The sequence below is a fragment of the Tiliqua scincoides genome, chromosome 2 (assembly GCF_035046505.1).
Source record: "Tiliqua scincoides isolate rTilSci1 chromosome 2, rTilSci1.hap2, whole genome shotgun sequence".
Lineage (NCBI taxonomy): Eukaryota > Metazoa > Chordata > Lepidosauria > Squamata > Scincidae > Tiliqua > Tiliqua scincoides.
Window position 1 is genome coordinate 154,073,261 of NC_089822.1, and position 25,335 is coordinate 154,098,595.

Genomic DNA, 25,335 nt, shown 5'->3' on the forward strand with positions numbered 1-25,335 from the left:
CTGACTGCAAATGCAAGAGGATGGTTACCAGCCACATATAATCTTCATACAATCTTGAGAATCGCCGCTTCTCCCCCCCCCCCCCATGTTTCAGATATTTTGTTTTATCTCTCAGGGCTTTGCATGGTTTTCTCCTGGTTAGTTTATACTTTAAAATACCAAGAAGTGGAGAGAAGAATCTAGAGGCTCAAGTTTCCTCTGAATTCAATCTGGGATAGAAGCTGGCATGTGTGCCCAAGGTGTGGTTAATGTGCTTATACAGCAAGCTTACTTCTCAAAGTATGCTCCCAAGGTGTTAAGAAATACTTATGAGCCAATATGATATCGTGGTTAGAGTGTAGAGAGAGAATTAGGTTCAAATTCCCACTCAGCTATAAACTCAATGGATGACCTTAGGCTAGTCACTGCCATTCAGTCTAATCTGTCTGGTTCCTGTGAGGATAAAATTGAGAAGGGCAAGGGGAAAAAAACTGTGCAGGCTGGCCTGAGCTCCTTAGAATCCTCAATAAAATGAACTAGATAATATGACCTTAAACTTCAATTTGAATCTTTGCTCAAGTGAATCGAAGGACCCATTATAGCTGGGACCCGGAAAAAAAGGAAACAATTGTTACCCACCCCAAAACAGCAATGGTACAAGGACAAATAAGCTTGACTGTGCAAAATGGCTCTCCAAGGATGAACTATCACGGACACCTTTTATTATGTAAACACAGTTTCTAGCAATAAAAGCAAAGCTATCACAGCAGGAAGATACTAACTCACCTGATGCATGAGCAGGCTCTTAATTACCAGCCCCTGAGCTAACGCCAGATTTTTGATCCAATAGCCGACTACCCCATTGCCTCTGCCCTGTGATGCACACTCAAGATCACTCAACACCCCTTAACCATCTTTAGGAGTATGACTGTGTCTCTATGACTAACATGCAGCAAAAACTTGATATTCTTCCCTGTCTTTCAACACATGGAGATTCAAAACTGCTTGTACCTGAACAGCAAGTGCACAAGCAGGGAATGGCATTTATTCCCAATTAAATATGGAGCACATACATGCAATTTTGTATATATGATGCTGATTGCTTGATGGAGTCTTTGCATTCTCAGTTATATGTCCACCTTACACACTGCACTTCCATAATACACATGAATCCTGTTTCCATCTGCTGTGGTGTTTTGGACAATTGTCTGTTCTACACATAAACAGGCCAAATATGAATTAAAAATTTTCACACTGATTGAAAATTCCACATCCAAGTAATTTTTTTTAAATACATAAAATCTGGTATTGGGTCTTTCCCAAATCAGGCAGATTTGGTGTCACATGAAACATGACTGAAGTAGTCCAAAGTTCTCAGTTCCATTATACACTGGTGTTTTCTTGATGCATCTACTTTTGCCCCAGCCTAAAACTGCTTTGCTATTGCCTCAAACTGTCTTGCAGTTCTTCCTAATCTTTGTTATGTGCTTACTAATTTATTGGCAAACAGGAAATTCTGTGTCAGTTTCCTTTGCATACTCTCATTTAAACACAAACAGACAAGGGCTTAACAGTTGATCCCTGATAGTGGTCAATCTTGACTGCAAATTCTTCTGGTTTCCACCCCACTCCACCCCACATGAAAAGAAGACCACCACCCACACTGACAACAATGCAACTGTTGCTGTCAGGGGATATTGAATGGTTTCCTGTTCCCCTCCTGTATGATTTAAATTCTAATCTGGAATTTGCATTTTAAGTCCACACTATCTAACTTCTGAGCATTAAGCATTCTGTTTCACAGAAATCTCTGGATCTTAGAGGCATTGGTTTTTAATCTTTCTAGCCCAGGGGTCGGCAACCTTAAACACTCAAAGAGCCATTTGGACCCATTTTTCGGAGGAAAAAAAACCTCAGGAGCCACAAAACCCCTTTGACATCTAAAATGAAGATAATACTGCATATATAGTTTTTTTTCCACCTTTATGCTCTTATAAGTCCCATTTTTATAATGTAGCCCCCTCTTGTAGCTTTTAGTTAGTTTTGACATACATTCTTGTCCTGTGTTTTCAGACGCCTGGTCCTCTATGGTGTTTTGCCTGATTCCAAGGCCATTCTCTGCCTGGAGAATTAGGCCCACTTTAACCAAATTAGCTCCCCTTCTTTCCCCCAACAAATGACCCTGGTTCTGCCCTGCAGTCCTGCTGGACCCCACCTCCAGGGTAGCTCATCTGTTCAACCTGCAGAGGTCCTCTCTCCTGCCAGCAGTCTCCCACCACTACAGCAGACCCTGGGTCCTTAGCAGGTCTTGGGCACAGCAGCCATACACCAAACTCCAGTGTCTCCAGCAGTCCATTAGTCACAAAGTCAGTCAGAGCATCCAGGGCAGAATCCAAAGTCAATAAGCCAAGTCACAGTCCAAGGTCAGATTCCAAAGTAAGTCAGTCAAATCAGTCAGAGTGTCAAAGTCAATAAGCCAAGTCAGTCAGTCTCCTCTTCTCTCCTACCTCCAACCTGCACTCCTTCTACAACCCACACCCCCTTCCTCAGGTGCTCCTTATATCCCTGAGGGCCCTATTGCCTTCAAGTGACTGCAGCTGTGCAGCATACTCTGCTGGATGCCCAGGCCTTACCCTTAAAGGGGCCACTGCTGACACCACATCTACCTCCTCACCAGATCTTCCAGGATTCCAATATATATGGCGGTTATGACATCTGCTTATCTTACATGGATACTAAAGAACTCCCCCCACCTTCCAGAGGCACCCTGCTGGAAGGAAAAAAGGACACAGACTCCAGAGGTGGGGAAGAGAAGAAGCCAGAGCTGGGGGGGGGAAGGTGGGGGGGAACCACAGGCCAGCTTCTGCTCTGCCTGCCTGCCCTCCCTCAGGCTGCAACCCTCTCCAGACTATCCTGGGAGTAAGCCCCATTGGCTACAATGGGACTTCTGAGCAGACAAGTTGGTTGGAGCTCTCAGGCTACAGTCCTCTCCACACTTTCCTGGGATGAAGCCTCACTGACTACTTGTGAGTAGACCTGCATCGGAGGGGGCTGAGGCTGCAGCCCTCCACACCTTCCTGGGAGGAAGCCCCACTGACTACAGTGGGGCTTACTTGTGAGTAGACCTGCATAGGAGGAGGCTGAGGATACAGCCCTCCACACCTTCCTGGTGTGTAGCCCAGGGACTACATCGGGGCTTACTCTGGAACAGACCTTCGCGGGCTCCCACTCACCAGTCCTTGCGCTTGGCCTTGAGCAGGCTTCAAGGCTGCCATCCCAGGCACCCTTTTCTGGGAGTAAACTTCATCTGCTGTAATGGGGCTTACAACTGAGTAGACACTCATAGGAGCAGGCTCCACAGCTGCAATCCCAGGCACCCTTTCCTGGGAGCAAGCTTCATCCACGGTAATGGGGCTTACTACTGAGTAGACACACAGTATGTCTCCTCTACTGTAGAGGAAAAGCCTCTCCTTGCACTGAGTGGGGACCTGCTCAGGGAAAGGCGGGCTGCAAGGGCTTGCAATGGCTCAGGAGGAAGGCGGCTCAGGATTGGCTGGTGGTCAGCCAGTGAAGGGCCCTCTGCCATTCCAACTGAAAAAGCCAGGAGCCTGCTGGATGCTGATTGGCTGAGCCTGCTGGAGAGTTGGGGAAGGGGAAAACAGGGAGCTTAAGCCTGCAGAGCAGGCAAAATTGAAAAGGGAAACCAATGCCGGGCAGGTGGGGGGTGGAGGGCAGTGAGCTCAGGGGGCGGAGGGAAGCAGCCTGCACTCCCAACACAGGTGCCTCCTGTCACACTCTTTGCCACTTTCACCTGGAGGAGCTGCAGCAGACAGCTGAAAGAGCCACATGCGGCTCTAGAGCTGCAGGTTGCCGACCCCTGTTCTAGCCATTTACTACACAGCCTCCTGTTGTTAAGAAGAATGTTATATGTTATGTCCAACACTCACTACTGCTGCATGGTAAGAAAGGGGGGGGGCAGCTCTTCCCTAAAGTTGTGATCAATGCAAATTCTTTGCAGAAAGTAGGCAACATACTATATTTCCCCACCAATCACGAAACCAATGCTATTTCAAAAGGCCCTGAGAGAAACTTTTTTAAAAGCAGTAATATCAAATACTACCCATAGCATTCATTTGAGCTCATATGATTACAAAAAACAGACAACAACAAAAAACACCGGTGATAATGTGAGCTTTGTTTAACCTGAGAATATATATTTTTTCCTAAAGGGCAAAAAGCCATCCCTTACACAATGATTGGTCTGTTAAACCTCCCCCCCCCCTTTGTATGATGAGGGGGATTTAACTTTTAACATAAAAAACACACTTCTCTGGATTGCTAAAGGTTACTCCATCTTTTTACACACAAGACTCCAGTTTTTTTCCTGCTGCACTGTGAGAATAATTTAAAAATCCTTATAAAACATGACTCCAACAGGAAATGAAACCTGACTCTTAATTGCCAATTCACACCACAGTGCTTCACAATGGCCAAGCCTTCCAGTTTGATACTTAGCACACAGACATTCAACAGCACATCTATTAACTGTTCCTTTTTCTGTTACAGTTCTGAGAGGTGATTTCCATTTGTCCTGTCAATAATAAAAATACATCCTGATTCATACTTTAGTCCCTGTGATCTTTCTCCCAAACAAGGGCAACAAAATCTGCAGACTTAAGCTTTCTCCTTCCTTTTTTACTTCCACTCCAGGACACACCCTCCTCCTCCATGTCTTTTTTTTTTTTTTTTTAGCTGTTAAGATCTGTCAGTGGCCCTTCTTTGGGTTCTGCCACCTTCACAAGTTAGGAGGAAGAGAACTTTTCAGTCATGGCTTCTCAACTTCAGAATTCTCCCCCTATTCTGCCCTGGTGTCTTTCCAACACCAGGAAGATTCTGCAGGGTTCAATTTGACATGACTTTAAACATGTCATTTGTTCTTCTATGTGTGTTTTGTAAATAGTAAACACAGGGACTTCTAATCCAAATCAGGACTGAGACATAGAAGAAGAGTTTGTTTTTTAAAACCCTTCTCTCCCAGACTGCATTCCCAGCCTGGATCAGACCCCCTCCTCATGGCTGTTATTTACAAACACATGCAAACATGAAGGACAAACAAAAAGTCATAACTAATTTGGCCCTGAGGAATCAGGCTTCCATGACTAAACCATGGTTTACTATTCCTATTAACCAGTGGTTCTCAAACTCTCTGGGAGAGTTTGAGAGCCACTAAGTTCTTGCGTGGGCGGGAGGGGGAAGGCAGCAGGGGCGGAGAGGGCAGCGGCGCGATCCCCAGGATCGCACTGCCCAGGGGGGCTGCAGGGGCTTGGATACATGTACCCAAGGCCCTGCAGCCTCCCAGGGGTGCGGGGAGCCCTGCAAGACCTGCAGCACGGCTCCCCGCAGCAGTGAAAGTAGATGCGGAGCGATCGCACTGCTGCCTCCTCCCTGCCCCCAGGCTGCCCCCGCCCCTTAAGGGGGCAGGGGCCAGGGCCCACAGGCTGGGGCATCGCAACGCCCCAGTTTGAAAAGCCCTGCTATTAACCATTATATCCTGGTCTGGTATTTCAGCTTGTTCACAAACTGTGATTAGATTTGCTGGGTTCAGATGCAATGAAAACGTCTCATTTGTTTTAAACCATTTACAGAAGTTTCAAGTTTTTATTCCCTGCACGTGAAGGTGAGACTGAGAACCCAAAGCTCATAACAGTAAAACTAAACTATGATTTAATTGTAGTTTAGCTTGATCTCTGCTTTTAAGTTCTACTTTAACTGGGCTTATATTGCCAGTCTGCTGCTTGCTTTGTACTGTGCTTTTTTAATGTATGATTGTTGTGATACTAACCATGCATTACCTGCTTTGAGAGGCTTCTGCCTCTCAAAACGTGATAAAAATGTTTAAATAAAAAAAGTAAATCATGTTGAGACATGAAAAGGAGAGAAAAGGGAGTCTACATAGAACTGTTGTATTGTATAGGGATGTAGCTAAGCAACTGAGAGCGCGAGGAGAATCTTTTCTTGAATTGGCTGCACTCCAGCACTGTCACCAGCCATCAGTAAGATGGAGGTTACCTACATAAGACTTGGAGAAACCTACTTACCTTGTAAACCACCAATATGTTATCTTTGAAAGAAAGCCTGAATTTAATTCTGGACAGGGATTCTGCAATAAAGTAGAAAATAGTGAATTTTTGACACAAAAATTGATTTAGCCAAAATTGTTTTGAAAGGCCGCCATGCATTCAAAGCCATCTGGGATATATTTGGGGAGGTACTGTGTGTGTGTATATATAGGGAAGAACGCAGCAAATTTTCTCCCAGTCAAACCCACTTTCCTGAGCTATGAGTAGTTCTTCCAGCAATGATTGTACTTCCCAATTTGATTCCAGCAAAGTCTGGTAATAGCAGACAGGAAGCAGGGAGTAGAAACCTACCAGATTGTAAATACAGGCAACATTCACCATTGAGGGGTGGGGGGAGGGCAAGGCAATGAAAAACACTTCTGCTTGTGCTGCCAGCAAATTTTTATTAATACCAGATGGGTAGCAGAAGGAAAGATTCTCCTCTTTCTTCCACTCCCCACTTTCCAAGCCAGATGAAAGGTGTGCTTAAAAAAGCAGTGTTTTTCATTGACCAATGCTAATTGTCATACAAAGAGGAGCCACAACACATGCTAGATATGGTGACCTGTCACTTTTTGTCTCCTGAATAAATATTTCACATTTTTATGTGGTTCATTAAAGTAGGACAAAGTTTTCCTGTGGACAACCTGGATGGAATGCCTCGTGCTGTTCTTCTCTCCCAACCATTAAACCAGCCCTCATCCTTCATCTCAAATCCCCACTGGACACACACATTTCTGAGGTGATTTTGCATCACTGTCCTCCTGCATTAATTCATCATCACACCTTGGCAGTTTCATTAGCTGATTTCTTTTTAAGAAGAAGCTCTGAAATACGATCACTTTGTGAGCCTGTTTTGTTTCTCCCTCTCCTTTTTTGGCAAGCAACACAGCAAAAAAGTTAGGCCAGGTCTATACCTTCAGGCGATGAGGTAGTCAGATTTTGAGGAAGAAGAAGAAACTATATTATTTGGGGTGGGCGGAATCTTGTTTTTATAACACCGCATGTAAAAACAATGCTCTGCAAACGGAAAACTAACAAAGCAGTGAGTGGACTGGATGAGGAGCGCACTCTCTCTCCCCCACCCAATATGCTAGAGTTTTGTTTGTTTATTTATTTAAATTTGCCAGAAGCTTAGCGCATGAGAAAACAGTAAATTGGGCCAAGGCAGCCCCACAACATTTTTCAGCACAAAACAAATTCCTAGCCTCATACCTCTCTTGCACCTAGCTTGACAGAGTGGCGGTGGGGAAGAACAGAAAACTCCTGTTCCTCAAGGGCCCAGAATTGGTACATGAGACTTCCCACTACTGGACTTTAAGGTCCAAATCCTAACCAACTTTCCAGCACCGGCATAGCGGTGCCAATGCGATGTGTGCTGCATCCACAGAGGCCTCCTCAAAGTAAGGGAATGTTTGTTCCTTTACCTGGGAGCTGCATTGCCCTTAAAATCGGTGCTGGAAAGTGGGTTGCACCCTAAGGTACAGACATCCTGCAACAAAATCCAGAAAGAGAGCTCTAATCAGGGACATTAGCTAGGATGAGGTGCAATATGTGGCTGGTATGAGCACACCTCAGGAAAAGCTCTACAAAGTAGCAACTGCAACATAGACTTACTTACAGGGTCTAAATTCACTGGAGAGAAAAACGGAGGCTTTTCCTTAAGGCATGAAAGAATCAACTCAACAAGGACCAGCGCAAAGTAGATATAAAACGTGGTAGTCCTAAATCTGTCTTCCATCGGGTCCTAAGAAGAGAGAGGGTTAAGAACCATAAACTTGGGAAATGGATTCCATGAAGGGGAGGGTGAGGATTAATGAGGTCAAAAGGGAAGGTGGATAAAATAAGACTCTAGGCATACATTCAGAAAAATGCTTCTTTAATCACCTTTTTGAGTGAAATTTTGAAATTGCCTCTCTAGAGCAGCTATTAGCATAAAGATCATTAGAATATAATTTTTAAAATTATATTCAGAGAATATCAGTAGAGAGCTATAGCTTCAGCTGACCTCTGCTGGAATCAATTTAAAAAAAAATGTTTTCCCCATCCCCTTGTTTTATATGGTAAATCTTATCTTTTGGACTGGATCAGGCAAGTCTAGGTCATAATGCTGTGACTCCCAATGCTGCAGTTGTCAACCGGGTGCCAGGCAGGGCTCAACCTCCAATGATAGGTAAACAAGCAAACCTCAAGATCCTCCTTTTGGTTCAAGCCTTAATGTGTTGCATGTCATCTCCAAGATGTGCCACCTCCCTATCTCCCTATTATAACTCTGATGCTGATGGGCTCATCAGCATTTTCATGGATTCCAAGAAACCCCATGTGATCTTTCTTTTCTCATAGAAGTGCAACCTCTCTTTTCTGCAATGCACTGTGCCCTGTTTCCCCAGCCCTTCCCCAATCACACTGCAGATGCTTACCATCATCTTTATTTAAAGTCACTGTATCTCCCCTCCCCCTTGCTGTTTTGGAGAGCCAGGCAGCTACAATTTATCCCAATCCCAATCCAACCTTCTTGATGCCCCTAACCCCTTCTCTTCCCCCCAAAGGGTATCAGATACCCCTCCTCACACACTGGAGGGAAACTGTATTCCCCTCCCCACACACTGGAGGGAAACATTGGGAAACTGTATGCAATACAAACACACATCCAATTTACCTTGGCTGAAGAACCAATGATTTTGGACCGTAAAGGAGTCAAGGCACATAAAACACACAAGAACCAGAAAATGATGAGGACTCCCGAAGACTGGACTCCATGAAGCCTCTCATACTGGATGTACAACATGGCCAACAACTGCAGGAAAAATGAATGCAGAACAAATGGACCACAGGTGTGAAAAGTGTGTGCTCTCTCATCCCCTGGCCAGTTTAAACAATCTGAACCTGAAATGGTTCATTTTAATTTGTTGTTGGGTTTTGCTTCCCAGCTATTCTTCAACCACTTTTTTTTATTTTAAGTTTGGCCTCAGTCCTAGTCAATTGCATATTTATATATGCAAATGAGAACATGGCCCCCTGTTCCCCTCTGGAAGAGGAAACAATTGTAGTCTGGCAAAGATTCCTTATCTTTGTGTTTTCACAGTCCTCATTATACAAACATTAGACTTTGTTTTGCTTATGGAAAATATTACCGGTTTCCTTACTATAAAGGTTCATTGAACTCAGAAAGGAAGAACTTTCTATAGACAGGACAAGAAACAGTTTTCCCTTATGGTCATATAAAGAATTCTCTAATGCTAACTCTTAAAACATGCACAGGAGTTAACAAGAATCTGGAATAAGCACTAAAGCAAAATTATATTTTGAATGACTATAGTGATTATACAATATAATGAATAAATATAAACAAATAGTTCCTCACCCTCCCAAATCTTAATCTGATTATGAGTATTTACGCAAGTTTTCATTTATATCTACACCCCCTGAATTCATCAGTATCTAGATAGTATTTTAGAACTGCAGGTGCTGCAAAATTAAATATATTCCTTGTAGTAGAGCAGCAAGCAACAAGGACTTGGAGTTCCAGATAATTAGGGACATAAGGTAGGCTACTAGAGCAAAAGAAACAGCAAGAACAGTTGACAACTCACAGCCCTGATCTCCTGTCAAAGCCCAGTCTATCCCCTTTAAAGGAGGTATATACATATGAGACAATCCCCAAAACCATCCCATCCTTCTTGGTGGAACAATGAAGAACCCAATTTATTCTCCATAGCCAACTTCATTAGTTTTATTCTCTGCACTAAACTTGTTAGATTACTAGCACTAAGTGACCAACAGCTACCATTGGATTTTTCATGGGCTGCAATACTTGCTCTAGATCAGGGGTCTCAAAATCCCAGCCCGGGGGCCAGATGCAGACTGCAGCGAGCCTTTATCCGGCCCACAGCCAGCCTCTTGACCTCTGAAAACCTCTGGCCCACTCAACTGAACATGACCAGAGCTGTGCTCTGATTGTATCTGGAGGGTGTTCTGAGGGCCGGAGAGGCTGAGTGAATAAGCCCACTCATTCATTTATTCATTCATCTAAGTTCCATCTCTAATTTATTTATTTAAATTTTATATTTAAATTTTTTTCCAGCCCTCGGCACTGTGCCAGATATTTCATGCAGCCCTCTGGCCAAAAAGCTTGAAGACCCCTCTTCTAGATCACTGGTTCTCAAACTCTGGGAGTTTGAGGACTGGGATAAGTTTTTTGTGTGAGAGGGCTGGAAAGCAGCCACACAATCCTCAGGATTGTGCCACTTCTGGGGAAGAGAGGGCTTTTAAAATGTAACTTACCTACTGTCGGGGTTTGGGGGTTGCAGAGAGCCCCACGGACCCCTGTGGCTTGTAAAAAGTAAAAAAAAGTGATTGCAACCCACTTATGGGTTGCAACTGCAAAAGCAGAAGTGGGTTGTGATCACTTTTTTTACTTTCTACAAGCCACGGGGAGCCCTGAAGAGGGCTCCGCGGGGCTCTCCGTACCCACTGAATCCCAGCAGCAGATAAGTTACATTTAAAAAGCCCCCTCTTCCCGTGCAACAGCATGATCCTGAAGTTGTGTCATTGCCTACCCCCAACCCTTAAAGGGAAAGTGGCACTGGTTCTCCAGCAGTTTGAGAACCACTGCTCCAAGTAAGTTCATGTCATTGTATTCATCATCCACCATGTAATTAATAGCAGTTATCAACAAAAGTGGATACCAACCATTGTGATGCCAACAATTAAGGGTGTTACAAAATACACAGGTGGTGGGGTTCTGCTTTGAACAATTCCATGGAAAGCATAAAAGAGATTGGACCAGCACACACACCAAAGTACAAATGCAAAGACCTTTAAAAAGGGAGAGAGAGGGAGAGAGAAAAAAAAAAATCAATTTCCAAGACAACTTATTCAAAGAGCTACCAGACATGTAACCATTCACAATCTTGCCTTTAAAGTACCATTGTAGAACTAGTACACATACATTTCCAAACTTGGGAGTGATGAGAAGAAGTAAGCTCATGTCTGGAAATTCAAGACGTTCTGCACTGTGGCTTACACAATATCCCTGCATGCCCTCTTTCAATGTCAGTGTTGTGAGGACAGCCCATCTGCCTACAATAAATATGCTTGCCTCTGTTTGCTCTGGATGTACCCCTCCCATCAACACAGAAGAAGAAAATGGCACAGTTTTCTCAAAAATAAAAGAAAAAAGGAGAGCTCATGTCAAAGGAGAAGGGGAGAAAAAGGGCATTTCCCCAGATTTCCCCCATTTTATAACCCTCTGAGGAAGTTTAGGAATTATATTTTGGGTGAGCATGAAAAAAATAATGGAAATTTAGAGATTAAATACCATATTTACACCACCCCTAAGTAATCACAAAACCTGAAAATTCAAGCAATGGTGGCCTGCAGCAGAAGTTAGCCTTGTGACATTTGCTACTTTAAAAATGATCAGCAAATGAGTGGAATGGGAAATGAGAGTCCACAATTGCTATATTTTGGTATGATGCCACTTTTAAGTCCAACTTGTTTCATTAAAAGTGTTAAACATGGAGGAGCACCTCACAGCTTATGGCTCAGGGAACAACTACATGCTTTGCATTCAACCCTCATCTCTCCAGTTAAAAGAATCTCAGGGCCAAACCAAACAAAATGCATCAATGTGTAGAAAGATGTTTAACTTTACTATGAGCAGCAGTAGGGGAAGACCAGCATTAGCATACCTGAGGTGGGGCTGGAGGGGGGTACAGGGTCCCCTCATGGGCACATGGTACAGCCATCCACTTCTTTTGCTTTTTTCCAAGTGGGAAAAAAGTGAAAGAAGCAGGTGACCACTCAGAGCGGCTCAGGGGTGCAGGAGAGGGTACTACAGCAACAAGGTGGCCTTGCAGCCATAGTACCTTATCCTGCCCCCCTTGTAGCTACTTGGAGCAGCTGCACACCAGTCTCAGCAGCTACATGCTTCTTGTGTTGTTGTTTTTTTCCAAAGCAAAAAAAATGGGCAGCTGCTCAGAGTATGCCCAACCACTCCAAAGATACCAGAAGTAATTGCAGTGATGTCATCATGTCAGTGAAACTGCTTCCGGGTTAGGCGCGGGTGGCATTTGAAGGTATGGCCCTGGGCACCAGAAGACCCGGGTACACCACTGGTGGCCAGTGCTCCGATAAAGACTGCAGCAGGTGATATTTAAACCTTACACCATTTCCCCAACAAAAATTATGCTCCCAAGACAGTTTCAGGGTTAAACAGCCATTTCGGAGACCATTTTTGGCAGGAAATTGGCAAAGTAGTAAGGAGCATCTTATGTTTATATGCTCGTATGCCACCCATTGAAATCAATATGATTAAAGAAGCATTTACCCTTGTTTAGATAGTTTATCTTTGGTTGAATTGCTAAAAGCGTTCATGAAATTCTTAAACTGTGAGCTGGTAGCTACCTAGGCTGAATGCTTCAGTACTACACCTTTAAAAAAAATTAGTGGCCATTGACTTCAACAGGAGTCGGACGGCATGCATGGCCTTTGAAATTGGATTATTAGATGAAGACATTTGGTTTAGAGCAAACAAAGGGGAAAAGCAGTAAAGTTTTTTTTCAGACAATTTATTGCCCCTTTACTTGATCAGATACTAAGTAACTGACTGTCACAAGAGTTACAGTTTCTATCTCAAAGATACTTCCTGATGACAACTTTTTCTCTTGACTAAATAATGCAGACAAATCATACAAGAGTTCCTGCAAAACAGAAGTATAGCTGGAGTCAAGAAAATTTCTTTAATGCCACTGGTATATAATAATCCTTTTGCAAAGGATAGTTGAGACTAAAATATAATTCAAAGTTCATGCCCTTAATCTGCGATTAATGGACTAATTAACTGGTTTACCAATTGCATCTTCCAAACCTGAAAAAGAGCTTAAGTAGCTAAAACTGTGTACAGAGTGAAAAAGCTGTGTACTGGAAAAGGGGCAGTGTGGAATGAAAGGAGGAAGGTTGCCTGAGTTAGAGCTTGGGAGGGACCAGAATTTAAGCTAAAGAGCCCAGCCCAGCCGGATGCAGAAGCTTCCCAACTTCTCAAAGCTCCACCCTTTTGCTTCCCGAGACTTTATTAGGGATTAGCACCACATTTTCAAAGCTGCTTCCTGCATTCCTGAGAACTAGAAACATGTGTTTGAAAAAATACAAAAGCAAAGAATTCTATAACTCTGGTGAAGCCAAATCCTATGAGTCAAAAGCAGATTTGGGTGGCAAACATATGCACATTCGCCCTAAAGTAAGCTCTACTGAACAGAGAAAACATTAGGATGAAACTATACATTTAACAAAATATATAATTTAGCTCTGCATTTTTTAAAAGCTAAGTGGAAGCCACACATGAGGGAGATAAGAACATCACAGCACATGGCACACATGAGAACACATTTAACTCTTTCCTGTCATGCTGTGATTCAAACAAAAACTATATCCTTGAAGCTGCTATTTTGGATAGGAAGCTGATTCCATCCGTGCTATGTAACTTCAAAAAGCAAACACAGGGTCAAAAATCACATTAGTGTAACACGTTGCTTGACCCTTACTTCTCTGTAATCATGCATATGATTGCATTATTGTGTTTACAAGATGAATTTGTGGGTGTTCACAGTCAAGAAGATTCATGACCTTTTAAACAGATGGCCTGCGATCAGATTCTTTTTAGCTATATCTCTCATTATAAGCAGAAAACCCAGCCCTTATCTACATCCATCTACCTTGGGGTGAAGAGTTTACATAGCAACTTGTACGCTTCTGGGGTGAGTCACATCTTACCGTTTTAAACCTACTCAATACAGAGAGTACAATATATCCCCGATTGTTGCATTTTAAATAAAAGAGGTAAAAAGGCAAGACGCTCCAAAGATAGAAGCACGGGATCCATGCCAGGACAGTATTCTGGAAACATGGCGTTAGGTCTGGGTTGTCAGTGTGCAGTGTAACATTGGCATCCTGTAAGAGAAAAAAATGCATAGGACAAAAATTAGTGGGTAAACAGGGCATAGAGTTAATTAAAGGAGCTGCTCCAAAGATTTACCATTAACTGACAAATTATTGAGAGGCTTGACATGTTTCTACAGCAAGTCATGTTGTCTAACACAGTGTTCATTCATCAAGGCCCACCTGATAACCTTCTGCCTTCTCTGACTTCAGAGTGGAACCAGCAATATGCAACAAAAATAGAGAGGACATCACCTGACATGCAAGAGATATGGATCTGTCAGTTAATAAGTATCATGATGTGATGCAAGGACCACATTACGAATAGCAGAAGAATTTTCCAGGTATCTGTTTATCACAACCTCAGGGTGAGAAATCAAGGAGGATTAGAGCCCTACAAAATCTCCCAGTATACTGAGCTCTGCATAGAGCAGGATGCAATATTCCTGCTTCAATATACCTAAGATATGAAAAGAGTATGATGGGCAGCCCGATCCTAATCTGTGCTGGAACAAGCAGGCCACCTGGCCTGCCCCATATCCATTGTGGGGCTGGGGCTAGCTGCAGCACAGGTTGAACTCCCCTTACCCCATGTTGTGCTGCAGCCAGTCCAATGGGGCTACTTGAATTTGCGCCAGCGAAATCACTGATGCAAATCCGAGCGGCCCAGGTTGGGCTGACCCAGCCAGGGGTTGGGCTCTGGCCTCAGCGCAGACCCACCCCCCTCCCTGTGCAGATCTGACCCCGCCCCACCCCAAAATACTGTTGTTCTGCCCTATCCCCACCCTCCCCAAGCCAACTGCCCTCAACTGGCACAACCTTACCTCCTCTGGGTGGTGCAGAGATCCCCTGGACAGTAGTGGACTGGTGCAAGGAACTTGCGCTGGCCCAGAAAGTGCTCAGGATTGCATTCTAAGATGTGTGTGACCTGATAGGGGTTCTCCAGGAAACAGCATGACTAGCATGCTACATTAAGCTGGCACTTGGACATCTAGAAGCAAAGTTGGCTCCAAGAGGATCCCTGGGCTGTGGACTTGATCCTTTATGGGAACAGCAACCTATCCTAAACAGGCTGCTCAGCTAACCTTGGGTCAGACACATTTCCCAATGCTGCACACAAATAGTTTTTGAGCTTTGTGCTCTCCATTGCCTCTTCACTATGTCCGTTGTTCCCTCCCTTTCCTTTGTGTTGCATTATCCCTCTCCCTCCCCCCCAGCACGGTGTCTTTTCCAGTGGCTGTCACTGGTGTCTATTTTTTTTTTAAGTTCGTGAGACCTTAGGGCAGGGGTGCTCAATAGGTGGATCGCGATCTACCGGTAGATCGTGAGGCAAAATGAGTAGATCGCGGAGTGCCGACCCCCCCCCTTCAGGTGCCTCTGGGAGGAAACGCCGGGAGTAAGGCCCATTGTACTCAATGGAGCTTACTCCCAGGTAAGTGTGGCTAGGATTGCAGCCTCACAGCCTAATCCTAGGCATGTCTACTCAGGAGTAAGTCCTGTTATACTCAGTGGAGCTAAAGGTACACCAACATACATTGTACACATAAATGTTATATGTTATGATGGCGCGAACATTGTAAAAAAAACTCTGGTAGATCTCCGGGCCTTGCTGGGTTTCAAAGTAGCTCTCGAGCCAAAAAAGTGTGAGCACCCCTGCCTTAGGGGATGGGGAACCATTTATTTAGCTGTGTAAACTGCTTGTGAACTTTTTGTTGAAAGGTGGTATATAAATAATAATAATAATTAGTATGCTTCAAAAGACAGTGTGGAAAGAGTAAAGTACTGGGGAGGCAAAGAATTCCACTTCCTGTTTCTAGCTCTTCTAAATGCAAATCTATGATTGAGAGTGTGTATGCAAAGCTTGATGAAACATGGAATGTCAGAGGAGTGGCTGAATAAGATTTTCCAGTACTTCTGGGGCAGGTCTGAAGTGCCCTACATAGCTCAGTGTCCTTCCCTACAATGAGCCTACCAGAATAAATTGTCCCAAAATAAGTGAAATAGTTTGAACAATGCAAAAGGTCATGGAATTCAGATTTTCTCGGCACAAAATTTTGAACTTATATCGAAGTGTCATCTATACACAACTCCATTCCAAATGCCCCTAATACTACAGCATTTATTCCCTTCATCTTTTAAAAGCCATGCTTTCAGTTTTCTGCACTGGAATGAAATATCAACAAGCTTTTTATTTGTTCTGATGATAGCTCATAATGAAAACAATCAAGTTACAAAAGCAGGCTATAAAAAAAGGAATCATTTGTCATAATAAGCAAGTCTAACACATAAAATGCTGCAATACAGTATCAGATGGCTGTGGGGGGGGGGAAGGCCTGCATTGGGCCTCTCATGGTACCTCTGACCATCTGCTGAGGGTGCACTGGGCACCTCCACTGTCACCAGTGCAGAAGATTCAATGCTCAGCCTAGTCAGATGCATTCTTGGACAGCATCAGACCGGACCAGAACCCAACAGCTACACAGTTATAAAATAATGTCTCCAGGCAGCCTTCCTGATAACAATCCTTTCACCCAGGTGGTCCTTAATTCTTTATAAAGTGGACAGTGCAACAAGTAATAAGAAAGCCTTCACCCCACATGGTTGTGGGAAGGACAACTGCTGTGGGAGTCAGTGCCTCTCGAGCATGAATGCTCAGATGCAACCTATCAAGATGAACCAAGAGCACAAAGAAACCACCTTGGTAGATGGGCAGCACCTTAGCAGAAGAAACTGCATATGAACCATACTCATGTGCGAGGTATTTTTGACCCAAAAATAATTTCTATGGGACCAGGTAGAGAAGGGGAAGTTCATCCTTGCTCAACAGTACCGTCTGTCATGATACCATTGTGAACCCTGGCTAAAAAGGGTCACTGGTCAAATCTAAGTGCTGTCAGCTATCTGAGGCCACTCATAGTTGCACATGCAAGTGTGGGGAGAGCTCTGGTGGCCCACTTCGAGGGGTTTCAATTCCAAATTGCCAAGGAAAACATTTTTAACATAAAGCCAAGAAAAGGAAAACTTTAATTCAGTGCAATCCATACCACAAACTGAGAAAAGAATGCACTCTAAAATCAAATAAGAAACACATACAATTTCCTCTCGGTCCTTTGTCTATTTGCAGAGGCAATATGTTAACAGACATTCACACAATCCTGAAGGTCAATATACTCCACATTGTTGGCACTGGGTTTGCTGCAACCGTTGAAAGATTACAGTCAGACAAACAGAAGAACACGAAGAGAGATGAAGTGAGACAGAAAGGTAGGCGGAAAATCACAAAAGAAAAAAAGGGTCAAGGTTGCCCTCAGCCATGTGTTTTTTGTTGTTGTTGTTTTTAAGAGAATGAAGTTCTTTTGGGGATCCAGGCAGAGGTTTCTGCACAGCCTAGGTTCAGTGAATGGGCCGGAAACACTTCGTTCACAGCCCAAACCTGCACATCTACTGACATGTTCTACTGAGATCAGTGGGATCTATTCCCAGGTAAGTGTGTATAGGATGCAGACTGAGGGCCCAATCCTATCCAACTTTCCAGCACTGGTACAGCCGCAGTGCAGCCTGTAGGTAAAGGAACAAGTGTTCCCATACCTTGAGGAGGCCTCTGTGAATGCCTCCCCATCACAGGATGCAGTGCATGCCCCATTGGCATGACTGCACCAGCACTAGAACATTGGATAGGATTGAGACAACTAACTGGGGGCAAGCACTGCAGATGGGTTAAATGAGAGTAGGAAACAGGGAACGCACAGGAGGAAACTTGTAGGATCCTGAAGTAGTGTCTCTAGGGATGATTTGTGTAAAACTGAGAAAACGCATGCCTTTCCCATGTAGTATGTGACACAAGTGTACTACTGCATCTACTGCACTGGTGTAGCTGGCTGCTCTGGGAAGCTGGCAATCCCTGGAAGTGCCTAACCCAGAACCGTAGTGATGATGTAGTGCATCACCACAATTATTTCTGGGTCATGGGGACCCGGAGCAATTGTGTGCTGCTCTGAGCAGCCAACAACTTTTTTCCCCCATTAAAAAAAATGGTTGGCTACTCAGAGCAGCTCGCAGTGAGTCCATAGGGAGTGTGAGTGCCCATAAGGGGTACAGGCAAAGGTACCTTGGGACCCCTCAAAGTACCCGGGACTCTGTACCTTCTGCCCCTAGCTCCATCACTGGGCAGCTGGGAGATCCCTGCAATATGAACTCATACCACACGTTTTGGGTGTGGCTTTGAAATTCTTAACAGTACATTTCTGGCATCTACAATATGGGTATAAAGTAGACCCCCCCCCCATAGCCATGGTTTCAGTTATACACAGATCAAAGCTGTTTAAAAATTACATAAAGTTCTCCTTCCTTCCTTCCTTCTCAAAAGTAGATAGCAGCACTTTACTTGATGGCTTCCTCCAGCTTGGAGATGCTTTGGCGGCTGTAAACATCCAACCAGCCTGTCACTCAGGTAGGACACTTCTGGGTCTTCAAGCCTGCCATCTACATATACTGTACTGTATATAGGGTTAAGTCCTGATTTTTATCATTATAGTGAGGAGATCTATGTTCTCCCATAGGTTTCTTCCCACGATTCCCATGGAATGGCCTGCTCTAGGAGCCTTTGCTGAAAGAGGTTTGGTGGGAGTTGACCAGGTGCAGGCCTTTTTCATCAGGGGCACCAACATTATGAAATGCACACTCCAGGGAGGTTTGTCAAGCTCTTTACATAGGTTCTTTTAAATATTTTTTTCTGAGTAATTTTAGTAAGACAAAGCAGGATATACTTTACAAAAAAATTCAGTGAACAAGCTGAATGACCATAACTCAAGCTGAAAACTGGTAGTCAACCATAAAATGGCATTCCTAAAAATAATAGGAGTTGTGTTTGGGAGCAAAGCAATCACATCCAGAAGCCCTCACGCATTTTGGAGCTAGGCTTTGCTCTTGAAACAAGAAGGTGGTATTCTTCCTGCACACATGCTCCATTGATCTCCAAGTGTCAACTGCCTTACTCACTTCCCTCTGATGACTCTGCAGACAAAGAAAACTATTCCAGGTCACTGGTAAGGACGTTCCACCTCAGCACCTGAAATTGTATTGTACGAGTTTCGCTTATCAAAGGCAAAAAGTGCGAGGCAATGAATGTGTCAGGTACTGCATAAACAAAGTCAAACAAAACCTTTTCCAAACAAGGTGAGCGGATGCACTTTGGAGCATAACTTAGTAGCTGACCTAACAGTCTTTACTATTATTTTGAAACCTGAAGGGCTTTTTTTCAAGGAGCAGAATATTATCAGAACCCCAACACTGCCTGAAACCAGATTCTGACTCTGGGTAAATTTACCTTACCCTGACTGAAGGACATACACCTGTATTAAAGGCCCGACTCTCTTCAGGAGAGAAAACAATCTCAGAACAAAATACACACACTGTATACAATTAACATATTTTATTTTATGTACATTCAGCATATAAAGTAGAAAGGCACACTCTCGGTATTATTTGTGAAATCCATGACAATGGAAAATCTGCACAATACGGCTACCTGTGAAAACAGCTTGGATAGCTTATGATTATAGGTATTTGAAAACAGTGTTATTTATTTTACTCAGAAGTAAGCCCGTTGTGTTCAGCAAGACTTTGGCTGTAATCCTACCTTACTCACTGGAAACAAACACCACTACTTATGATCAACAAGTGCTCCACACATGTTAAGCATCTTTATACGCACCACCATGTGGCCTGGCTCTCATTGTGTGTTTTGCCTATACATAATTGTCATCCGTGTTTGTGCCATTACCATCTTGGTGAAGGCCACATATGGAGACAACCATGCAGTATGGACAGTCCACATCACCATATATGAGTGTGACATATAATACGGCTTACCACAGGGCAACCATTTTAAGGCTGCTGAATCATTAGAAACGTTTCCACAGCCAAGATTGCCTTAACCCCACATTTGCACTTTGGATGGCACAAGCCTGAATCTCCCAAATTCAGCAGCAAAATCCCTGTTCAGTGGTGCACAATGGAAAATGTCTGACCTTAATAGAGATCTAGTCACAGTCAACTAGTCACATGCAGTAACTGGTGGTACTAAGGGTAGATACAGATCTCCATTTGTGTTAAGAGATAAAGACAATCAACAGGGCTCGAGTGCACACTGCAAAGCTGATAGGGATGGGTATCCTGAACTGCACTGACAGACCACGTGGAAGGAAGGATGCTTACATTTATCGATCTCTCTCAGTGGCAATCCTGGCCCTGGTAGCACCCAAAGCCGAGACTGCAGGCTGCTGCCACCTCCCACGCCAAGCTGCTGCCCTCCCCCCACCAGCATGCTGCCACCCACTGCCTCCCTTTTGGAGGCTCAGGGCACTGCTTACCCAGCCCTCAGAACACCTCTGGGCAAAAGGCACTGGGTGGTGTGGGGGAGTGCCACGGTGGGTGAATGGCAGTGTGGCACCCCCCCCCAACCTGACATCTGGTGCATTTGTGCCCCTTGCCCTCCCTCAGGTACACCACTGATCTCTCTTGTTGGATGGAAGCCACAGGGCTTATTGAGGAGCAAAGCAGGTTGACGGAGGTTAACACATATTATACAGTTCAGTCCATTTGCTTCCTCTCTTCCTCTTTCCAGTACTGTGGTTTCTTAGTATCCTATAAATAGAGAGGCTTGTTTCTGGTGAGTAAGATAAGTTAACAGCCTATACCTTACTGTACACAATGGGCTAACTTCTGAGTAAGGTAAATAACACAATTTTCAAACACTTCTACCTGTAAATCCTGGTGGGACTGAAATTTCACTACTCATCTCCACTTCTACTTACTGTGCAATCCTATGTTTGTCTACTCTGAAGTAAGTGCCATTGATTACAGTGGGACTTACTCCCAGGTAAATGTGCATAGGACTGCAGCCTTAGTGGCAAAACACTGCATCCTATTTAATGCATTGACTGGAAAGACTGATAGGAATTGTAGAACTGAATTAAACCTGAGGGGGTGTGGGAAGCCTCCTTTATTTTTTTGGCTATGCAACTTTGAAAACTGGCACAAAATAGGCACTATTTGTTTCTATATCTCCCCTATCTCCATCACACAGACACACTTGTTAGCAGTGGCAGCCTGCCTCATTCCAAAAGGACTACTGGCAAGGAGCCTCATCATTACTTGGATCAACAGTCCACCTGGCAGGTGGCAGACTGATCAAGCCTGCCAGACTGACATTGACATTGTTGTGGTAACAGCACAACCAAGACTTTGTGGTGAATGCCAACACAGTCTCTGAAAGCCATGCAACATCAACAGCGATTCAAGCGGCTGAACTGACCTTTTAGATTCCCTTCTGAGTGCTGACATTAATCAAATTGTAAACTGAATATTAGGGACAATCTTAGAAGGGCACAAAGTCAACTTGTATGATGGAACAATGCAATTTTGGCTGAAAGTATCCTACAAGGAGTTAGGTTGTGCTCTGTGCTCAAAAATATCTTCACCGATACAACCCAAATTCTTTGTCAAGGAAAGCTGAATTTCCTATACATAGTATGCAAATCCAACAGCTTTTCATGTATTTCATTAGTATGCATCATCTGTTATACTTCTGTTACAGTTGGGGCCAGGCACAGAACTATGAAAAAGCATTGGAGCCTCCCACTCACTACTAGATATCCTACTGGGCATACCTCTCTAGCTTCTGAGATGATACTGGGCATGCCCCATTCAGCATACTTTAAAGCAGGGGTCTACAACTTTCATCCACATAGGGGCCAGATGTGCATGGGGAAAGGGTTGTGAGTGAGGCAGACCTAATGACCTTCCATCATCACCAAGGTGACATCCAGGGACTCACGACAGCCATCACTAGCCGAGACCCCCATGCACTCACTGGTTGCCTTGGCTATCACCTGGCCATTCCACAGCCATTCTGCCACCATTCCAAGCAGCATGAGCTGGCAAGGATTGGTTGCCACCTCTCCCAGTTCCTTCTTCCAACCATCCCTTCCCTGCATTTCTAGTCCCGCCTGCCAAGGTTCCTCTTCCTTCCTCCAATTTGCTAGGAGAGCAAGATAGCCAAGTCAAAGAGGAAGGAGGGCCAAGGTAGCCAGCTCCACCCACCCTTTCCTTCTCCACCTGTGGGTTAGATGATTTCATGGGGCAGGCGAGATCTGGCTTGCAGGCCATAGGTTGCCTACTCCAGATTTAAAGCCTATATTTGAGAGATGGTGTAGTGCAATGGCTAAAAGACTGAGCTATGAATCAGGAAGTCCCCAGTTTGAACCTCTGACAATAATTCTCACTAGATGGTTTTAGCCAAAACACTCACGCTCAGCCCTTCACTGCAATATAGAGACAACCTGCCTGGGCTCAAATGACCCTCCAGAGGTGAGAGGAGGGCATTCCCTGGTATCCGCAGTTTCACGTAACCGTGGGTAAGGGGTTCCAGAACAGAACTCCTGTCTATACCAGGGCATGCCTGGACTTACTTTACAGAGTACAGTAGTTGTAAGGATTGCAAGATAATACGCATGCAGTGCTTTGCACACTCAGATTGTGCAATACAAATGCTAAGTATCACCACCAGAACTAGAAGGGCTAGAAACTTTCTTCTTAAATAGAAAGACAAAAAGATTCCGAGATGGTGAATTTTGAGGGTCAACACCAAATTATGCAGCTTTTCTAAGCTTGTGCAGAATCTCATAGATCAGTGTTTCTCCACCAATGGTACGAGTACCATCAGGGGTACTTGAGGTGATGTCTGGTGGTACTCGCTGGACCCCTGGACACCCTGCTACCTGGCAATGCAACCAGGAACACGACACAACAAACAGTGGTAGGAGGTTGGGCTCAGTGGGCAGAGCTCCAAAGCATGCTTTTCTGTGCTCGAAAAAGCCCTCCCATCCACCCTGAGCCCCGTACTGGTGTTTGTTGCTTCACATCTGGTCTCCCACCTCTGAAGTAACTGGTGATTATGGCATCACCAGTTACTTCCAGTGGTGCTTTGAATAGTTGGACCATGTGAAGTGGTACGGTGGAGGACAAACATTGAGAAACACTGCCATAGATTCCAACATACCAAATTCTGAGCGTAAACCACATTTAAGCCACACAACAGACTTTTTAAGTACATACCCTCTGGGTCTCCACACAATAGTACCTAAACATTTAGAGAGCAATCAGCAGCACATGAAATTAAAAATGTGTTTCAAAGTTAGAATGCCGAAATCTAAATATCATAAGTATCTCTGAAGACAGGAAGATTATAGCCATAGTACACACCTCTGAAGCTTGCTTTATAATTTACGCTATTAATTAGTACAACCAGGCATTTCCTGTTCTTTGTCTGTGGCACATTATAATTTGGACTGCAAGATTCAACCGCTTTTATGGTTGAAATATATTTTAACACTGAAAGTAGTGTGGGACTTATTGTGCTTCTACAGCTAACACAATATATCAAATCATCGGCCCGTTATAAATCTTTTGCTTCATAGCCCACAATATAGCTGCTCATGTTTTTACTGCCACACAAGTAATCACTGAGATATCTGGATATATTGCTTCCACTTTGAGCTTTCATGTATGCTGTTAGCATTATGGAGTAAGGCTGGCAAGACATGGCATGAAAATTAAGAGACATTCAAACATTTTGGCACTTGACAATAAGAGTCAGCCTGCCATAAGGGCCAGCTAGCAGTCTAGCAATGAAATATTTTATAACCTACTCAGTTGCAGGTTTATACTCTGTCATGATTGAATGACCAATAAGCTGATTGCTACAAATGCTGACTCATGCAGTGACTCAGTTTGTAATCCCTAACACTGATGAAGCAATTGACAAAACACCACAAACAAGAACTAAAGGAAAACACATTAACCTCCTAGGTTTTAAACCTAAAAAGGATACTACAAGAAAGATCTTTGTCTAGAGTGCTTTGTCATACTGCTTTTTTCAGGAATAATGATTCATGGCAAAATTCCTGCCAGCATTACTAAGTTCAAGCAGTTTTACTATAGTTTTATTGTGTGTGTGCATGTGAGAGAAATCCAGTATTACACACACACACACACACACACACACACAGAGAGAGAGAGAGAGAGAGAGAGAGAGAGAGAGCTTTCATGCAGAAGCTAATTGCTACATCATCATGTCAGGGACATAGGACAAGACCCAAAAGATAGGCTGAGAAAAGTGAAGGTAACCATATGTTAATTATTTTGCACTAGGATAACTTCCCATTCTGGACCCTTCCAGAGATTCTTGTAATTAAAAACTACTCCTGCCATAAAACTAGAACATCTCCTCTCAAACTGCTATTTCCCCAACAACATTTTTGTGTGTCAGTACCCTCTAGAGCAGTGGTATTCTAACTGGGGCGTTGTGATGCCCCAGCCTGACGGCCCTGGGCTCTGCCCCCTTAAGGGGCAAGGGCAGGGGGAATCGAGCTTCATCGCTCCACTTTCACTTTTAGAAGCCTGGGGAGCCCTGCAGACACTCGCTCAGGGCTCCCCGCACCCCAGGACGGCTGCTGCAGGGACTGGTGAGTGCATTCCAGTCCTTGCAGCCCTCTGAGACACAAAATCCTGGGGATCGCGTTGCTGCCTTCCCCCTGCCCCCCACTGCCTCCCTCCCCTCCCTTGCAAGCACTTACTGTGGTTTTCAAACTCCCAGAGAGTTTGAAAACCGCAGCTCTAGAGCCTCATCCCAGCCTATTGTTCCTCAATGTGCTGTGCCCCTTACACAGGTGATCATGCCAACATGAAGCCATGCTGCACCTGCCTTCCTGCCCACTCTCCCACCCATGGCAAGATTAGTCATCACTCACAGGATGTAATTTTTGTTGCAGACTGATTATACTCTGACCACCTGAAGGACTCCCCATGGAAATACAAAGACAGCTGTTCTCAAAAGGACTGTATACTAAAGGACAAGTTGCATGCAAATGTGTACAACAAAGACTTGATGGATGTTTTCCTTTTGTTTCTCTGCTCTAAGTCCATCCCAGCTGTTTCCACCTGCTGGGGTTCAAGACAGAAGTTTATTCTCACAAATTCGGTTTGTAATCCAGTGAGGGGAAAAATAAAAATTGCTAGGGAGGGGACACTTTGGAGCTGAAAATGGAAAACATGAAAGGGCTAAACAAAAGACCAGAACTCCTGGATTAGTTTAAGGCCCAGACCAAACACACAAAAACCCATGTGGAAATGGGCATTAGTAAGCACATGTATGGATGCAAAACCTACATGGCTTTTGTGTGAAACACTGGTGAGTTTTTTTGCCATGGTACAATATGGAACAATTGGCAAGAGGTAC

General features: G+C 44.2%; 1 protein-coding gene across 3 annotated transcripts in view; it reads right to left on the reverse strand.

Annotated features, from left to right (window-relative positions):
* ABCC3 (ATP binding cassette subfamily C member 3) overlaps positions 1-25,335 on the reverse strand; it is an 81,851-nt gene that overhangs the window by 46,864 nt on the left and 9,652 nt on the right. For all 3 annotated transcript variants that reach the window (XM_066613638.1, XM_066613637.1, XM_066613636.1), the window contains exons 2-6: positions 13,872-14,048; positions 10,791-10,916; positions 8,758-8,895; positions 7,720-7,845; positions 6,078-6,139 (exon numbers count right to left, since the gene is read on the reverse strand). In XM_066613638.1, coding sequence (XP_066469735.1) covers positions 6,078-6,139; positions 7,720-7,845; positions 8,758-8,895; positions 10,791-10,916; positions 13,872-14,048 — 629 coding nt within the window. The remainder of the gene's footprint in view (positions 1-6,077; positions 6,140-7,719; positions 7,846-8,757; positions 8,896-10,790; positions 10,917-13,871; positions 14,049-25,335) is intronic.